This window comes from Alligator sinensis, unplaced genomic scaffold (assembly GCF_000455745.1).
Source record: "Alligator sinensis unplaced genomic scaffold, ASM45574v1 scaffold1498_1, whole genome shotgun sequence".
In the NCBI taxonomy this organism is placed as follows: domain Eukaryota; kingdom Metazoa; phylum Chordata; order Crocodylia; family Alligatoridae; genus Alligator; species Alligator sinensis.
In genome coordinates this window covers 33,175-39,677 of record NW_005843305.1, presented here as the reverse complement: position 1 = coordinate 39,677, position 6,503 = coordinate 33,175, and the positions used below count along the sequence as shown (strand labels likewise).

The following is a 6,503-nucleotide window of genomic DNA, read 5'->3' as shown; positions in this document are numbered from 1 at the left end:
GCACCGTGGGCCTGCGCGCACCGGCCCATCTCGCGCGCTCAGGCGCATGCGCAGCGCGCTCTGCTGGGGAGGGGGGGAGGTACCGCCCCCCCGCCCTTCAGCGCCCCCTCGCGGAGAGCGCGCCATTTAAGGTGGGGTTTCGCCTCCCGCGGCCAGAACTCGGGTCCGCCTCGGCTGCGGGCAATGCGCTGTCCAGGGGTTCTGCCCGCGTGGGCCCTGGTCCGAGCTGGTGCTTTATCCCGGGACAACTCGGGCTGATTAGAGTGAATCGCCATTCCAGCTGCCAGTGTGCGGTACACCGCTGGCTCCCGACAATCCGGCCCATCCCCAAGCCACTTCTCCGGGCCCCAGAGCTTCTAGGGCTGCAGGATCCCAGGAGAAAGCCTTTGCCTTGGGATAGATGGGCTGTCAGTTTTTGGCCTAGAAACCCAAATGGCTCCCCTCTCCTGCCAGCTATGCCAAGGATGCTGCTCTCCGCAGAACGCACCCCGGAGGCGGTCGCGAGTCAGGTGGTAAGGCCACCTCACGAGTTCCTTCAGGGCACAGGCCAGTGGTTACGGAAGCCAGACAACAAACAGCAGCTAATCTCCCCCGGCCCCAAGAGCATTCAGACTCTTCCTCTGGAGCAGACAGCCACCTGTACACCTGTACTAATAATCGGTTTGTTTTCCTAGTAAATAAAAAAACTTGCCCAGAGCCACGGATTCAGACACCCGAGTGCAGTGCTGGTTTGCAGCAGGGGGACAGCCCTGTAGGCTCCCTTAGTCCACCTGGCAAGAGACCGATGGCAGTAGTGCAGAGGGGACCTCTGGTTGGCTAACCTGGACTGCCCATGGTCAGCCTACAGTATTAGCATTTACAGCCACTCTTCCGGAAGTGATTTAACCTTGGCTGTTTTCAGGTTATTTTTCTCCAGGAGTGGCCATTTCTACTCTGGGAGAAAAACCTGAACATCTGTATACTCAGTTTCTCCTGGGAGAGCAGCGACTTTTTCCAGGCAAAACAATGTCCCTACGAGGGCAGTGAGCTTCTCTCCAGCAAAGAGGAAGGGCACAGGTTTCCCCATTCCACTTCCAGTGAATTGTGCCTTCTGAGATGGGCAAATATAATCTGCACCGCAGCAAGTAGAAGAAGCCCTCAAGTTCATTCTCAAGAGGAAACCTCTTTCTCAGTATCTATGAACATGTGTTTTTTCGTTTTAAGTTAAAAATCTTTCAGTAAACTTTGTAAATTTGGGTAAAAATTTGGCTGCTTTGCCGTTCACCTCCAAAAAGCCTTTGCAAGGAAAGGAAGTTTATAGTAAAGAGACAGGGTTAAAGAGCACTGCTAGTTATGCATCCAATATATATGCAGCAACATGCGACTGGTGTTAAATGCTGAAAGGTACTGAGGGGTTTGGGTTGTAGCCGTGTTGGTCTAAGCACATAGGCAGACAAGGTTCCTTGGGTGAATTTGATATCTTTTATTAGACCAACCCAAATGGTTGGAGAATAGTTATTAAGCAAGCTTTCGGGTTCAAAAACCCTTCGTCAGGCTAAGGAAGCTTCAGCAGTTGGTGTGTGCTCTTCCTGGGTGGAATGAAAAGGTACTGATACTTTTTATGAAAAAAACCCAGATTAAAAAAAAAATCCTAACTTTAATATATAGGTGATCGTGTGGTGAAAGAAGACATAGGAGCCAGAAGAGCTGGGCTGCACTCTATCTTGGTTTACTTAACTGTAAAATCCTCATCCACAAAGTGTTTTGAGATTTCCAAAAGAAACATCATGAATACAAAATATAGCAGGGTAGATGAAGCAATTTTCCCTTCTCCAGATTAAATCACCTTTGAGATTTTATTATTTGGACTAATGAATCAGCCTTCTAAGCACTAAAAGGCAGATTTATTCTAACTCTTCCAGTTGCTATACATTAAGTTCAGATGTTTTACAATGATCATTTCTTCAACATGAGATGTCCTGTAGTTCTAAAAATAGTTCTAAGAGAACCTCTTACTTCAGCAGCATAATATGGGAACGCAGAACCTCAAATTATTTAGCAATAAATTTATAAGGTGCACTTGTAGTTCATTGCAGTCTCCCATTAAGCTGTGGAGAGCATGTTCATATTTAATAAAAATTTCCATATTTGGCATTTTGGTAGAAAGTACATATGCTGCTGCTATGTTTGAAAACAGGGTTTTCGCTTTTTTTTTTTTCCCAAATAATCTTAAAATTTCTTTAAAGTGGACAAATTGGAAGCTTATAGAATATTTTTCTAGGCACTTTGATTGTCTTGGCTCAGTCGAGTAGCAAACTCCACTAATGTGCGTGTTGGTCGTCCAGCCATGCCCTTTCGAAGATAAGGAACCTCATCTTTATTAGACATCACACCAGCTATATCTAAATGAGCCCAGTGAGAAACGGTTACAAATTCTTTCAGGAATGCAGCAGCTGTACATGCACCTCCAGCTCTGTTGGGGAAGAGGAGAAGAATCAACATCAGTGGATTTTTTTAAAAACCTTTATTTGCATTCAAGCCAATAACAATATGCACTAAGAGCCATCTTGTACTTAAACTTCAATTTTGCAATAAGTTGTAGTCAGTACAGATCCCATGGATGGGTTGTGGAATCCACACAGGCAACATCTTGAAGAACCAGTTGCTGCATGGCAAGTAACAGTTTTATGTTTTTCATATATGTGTCAGTGTAGATCTTACTAGCAAGCAATCTTCCTTCTGAATACTCAGAATGAGGAGCTTGAAAGCTCTCCCTCTCTTGAGATCTCCAGCTGGGATCTCCACATTGCCAGATGTCTTGGCATGTAGGTTTGAATGCCCTTTCTTTTTGAGTGTGCCACCACTACCACCACTCATTTCATGAATACTCTTAATGCCACGGGGATTGACAACACCCTGAACTGCTACTGTTTGATCCCTCTGTGAAGCTCTGGTATATGCTGTGGACCAGCTTGAAGAAATGAATTCAGGACCATGTGGTTTCAGGCCTAAGGTATAAGTATCCCCTTTCTTTTTCAGGACAATGAAATACTTAAAAGAGAAGCCTCTGTCTTAACCTGAGCTCTTTTTCCTGGATTGGGGAAGATTTTGGTCCCTAGAAGCAAGAAGGCAGACTCCAATAATTTCAACAAGGAATCTGCTCAAAGAAGGAAAGTATGTGCTGTGTTTACGGAGAAAGAAAATTCCTCCGGGGGTGGTACCAAAGTATATACCATTCTTAGCACTTATAACTGTCTCCATACTAAAAGCATACTAGATTTTACTAGGGAAATAACTGTCAGTATCAATAACTTGGACGTACTGAAACCAGTGACTCAGTGCTGCAATACCAGGGGTTCCAGGTTATTAGCCTTCCATTACATATGGGATTAGTGACTCTCTTCCCATATACCGTGTATAGTCTTTATGTGGAAAAATCATGGCTTGTGTCTGGAATTTTTGTCCTTTTCTACCAGACAGCCTCTACCACACAGCTGAGTTTCAGTGCCAGAGATGCTGGCACTTGCTTTGACACAAATGGTATAAACTTCAGTGCTGATGATGGCTACAGTGCCAGTGGTATGGATTTTGGAATCAACTCTTTGTTTGGTGACCGTGTTGGGCATCACACCTCTGATGGACAGTGATTGCATGTGCAGTTTTACTCAATATCTATGATACCTCAGACATTCATTGGCTGTTTCAGCAAATGAAAATTTTGTATTGCTTCTTTATTTTATGTAGCCCCAGTAATGGATCAAGAGCTTCACTTGGTTAGGAACCACGAATACAAAATGAAACTATAGTCCCTGTCCTTAGGAGTTTACAACTACTCTAATCCCACCTTTTGAATCTTCAAAAAAAACCCCAACTTGCACCTTTGATATATGTCTCTCACCTAGGCAGAAGGGGCATCTGCTATGCTCATCTTTTAATAAAGTTAACTTGTCCCATGAAAGGCATGGTTTGAAGTCTGGCTCACCATGCACTAGGACACTCTCAGACAGTTCATTTACTGTTACATATTATGAAGGAAGTGGAAAGAGTTCTAAAGGTTTTGTGAAGGATTCATAACAGATTTATCCAGAGCTGATAAGTAGCAAGTCTAACACCATGGTAGATTCCATCTCACAGCCAAAGGTGGTAAGAGAGAACTGAAAGACAATGACAGCTGTCTCAGCCTTTATGGACTCATATAGGAGCATGAGGAGTCACGGGGTACCACAGGATTCATACAAGTACTGTTCAACAGACACTGCTACCCAAAAGACTTGCACAGACGAGATACATGCAAACTTAAAATGGAATTCATGCCAATACACAGATGAAGAAAAGCATAAAAAGAGTCAATCTTTAGCAGTTACATAGAGCCCAATATTTGTTTACAGGGTATTCTAGTACATTTAAATATATACAGACTGTTCTGTTTACCAGCTTCCCACTATACCCAGCTGCACCATTTTAGGATTTTGGCGCAGCTGAGAGCAGTTGATCTGCTCTCAACCCCCTTTGCAGAAAAGCATTGCCCCTAGCTACAAAGCAGATTTTTTGTATTCCTCTGCCAAGTGGAAAGAATACACCTGTAACACACAGTGAAGGGAGGCTCACTCTGTGGACGAAGGCCTTAGCACTATCTGACCCAAGACTATAGAATGAAAGCTGGAGTCCAAAAGTTAAGTAAAAATAGTGAAATCCCAAGTTCTTTTAAAAAAAAAAATCTATCTGTGCTAATTTGTGTTATTACTATTTACTTATATACTTTGAACTTGCAAAGAAAAGAACTGTTGCATTTCAGTTAAGTACCTGCTATATTTTCCAACGTTACTCAGGTCTGCAAGTGGGCAGTCTGTAACTTGTTTTGTGTAGTGTTCAAAGAGAGGCATTCTCCAAACACGGTCTCCTGTCAAAATACTGGCCTGTGAAAAGAAACAATTCTTACACTTGGGACAAATATATCTGGGGAATTCTTTTTTAATTTAATCTGACTGTACAAGCACTATCTATTGTGATTTTAAGTTCAAATGACCTTCATTAGTTATAAAACTACCTTAGAAATTAGTGTTGTTTTAGACATGATGGTACAGGGAATGCACGACAAGCAAAGTTTTTTTTGATAATATGCTTTCTTGGATCAACCATACAGTTAGTTGGGAGAGGTCAGACAAGCTTTTGGGCATAGAAAACCCTTCCTTGGGTTTGGTAAAGAAGGAGATCCAGCTTAAGCTAAATATCAGATAAAACTGACTTTTGTTTAGACCTATGATATAAATGAAAAATAGTCTCTTAGTGAAGTGGGAGAAGGCTGTAACTGTACAGCAAAGACTAGTTATCAGATGTAGCTACCAAACAAGTAAAGGGCAGTTTCATAGATAACCTAATTACGTAAAAAGATATTTTAAAAAATCCCCTTGCTTTTCTTCAGAAATCAATACAAGATGCCTAAAGTTACCTAAAGATATGCTAAAAATAAAACATGAAACACTATTTTGGATTTTTTAAATGCTTTTTAAATGTTGCCCTCTATTACCACTAAAAAGTGTTGGTTTTCTGTAACATTTTTCTGTTTGTAATGAAAATTGTTATAAAGCCATAGCTCTCGAGACTTTTTTTAGCCATTAAAAAGCCTAAAGTATAGCGGTATTTCAAGAACATAATGGGTTAAATTCCAACAAAACAAATCCAAGTCACTGATAACCTGTAGTCCTAAAAAATAATTAGCTTAGGAAGAGGTATACCCTGGAAGCAATGATCCTGTCTTTGCAGTGTTGTAATCTACAGAGGTAGTGCCTCTATGAGCTAAGAATTAACTCTCAGAAAATTTATGCTTCTCAATTAAAATTCGTAAATGAAAAAAATACCACAAATTTTAAAACTCAGTATCACATCTATATGACTTGCATAAAAATGAGACCTTCCGCAATATACCCACTTTAAAATAAAAATAAGGTCCCCCATATAGCCTACCTCATAAAGGTGAGTCCAGAGCCAAGATGAATTGGTAAACACACCAGTTGCAGCAGATCCTAATGCTACATCCATGGCACCTATGAAACCACCACCACCATTAGAACTCTAGCTTTTGGAGATAGAGGGCATGTCTACATGTACTTTTACGTGTGCTTAAGCCAGGGGTGGGCAAAATGCAGCCCACCAGGCCATTCTATCTGGCCCATGGGGCCCCTAAAACATTTAGAAAATAAATATTAATCTGCCCCTGGCTGCCCGTCATGCAGCCCTCCGTGGCTTGCCAAAACTCATTAAGCGGCCCTCCGCCCAAAATAATTGCCCGCCTCTGGCCTAAGCTTAATGCACATTTGCCTAATGTGCATTAAGGCGATTTAGGCACGTATCTACATGTGCACACACTAAGGCACAATGATACGGTGTCCAGACTGACGAGATTAAGGTTAGTCCCAAATCAGTAGACATACAAAGCATTAACACGCCTTAGCACATCTATATGTGCATTAAGGCACTTTAACTACTCATGCCTAAATTTGATACCTGCTTTCGCAAGTATCAAA

General features: G+C 42.1%; 1 protein-coding gene across 2 annotated transcripts in view; it reads right to left on the bottom strand.

The window, feature by feature from the left end:
• Positions 1-1,797: 1,797 nt before the first annotated feature.
• Positions 1,798-6,503, bottom strand: part of LAP3 (leucine aminopeptidase 3) — a 29,583-nt gene continuing 24,877 nt past the window's right edge. Inside the window, exons 11-13 of one of the 2 annotated variants that reach the window (XM_006038299.3) lie at positions 5,944-6,023; positions 4,783-4,895; positions 1,798-2,452 (exon numbers count right to left, since the gene is read on the bottom strand). In XM_006038299.3, the coding sequence (XP_006038361.1) occupies positions 2,257-2,452; positions 4,783-4,895; positions 5,944-6,023 (389 nt within the window). In that variant the 3' untranslated portion in view covers positions 1,798-2,256. The remainder of the gene's footprint in view (positions 2,453-4,782; positions 4,896-5,943; positions 6,024-6,503) is intronic. The other variant, XR_003092266.1, reaches the window with a different exon arrangement.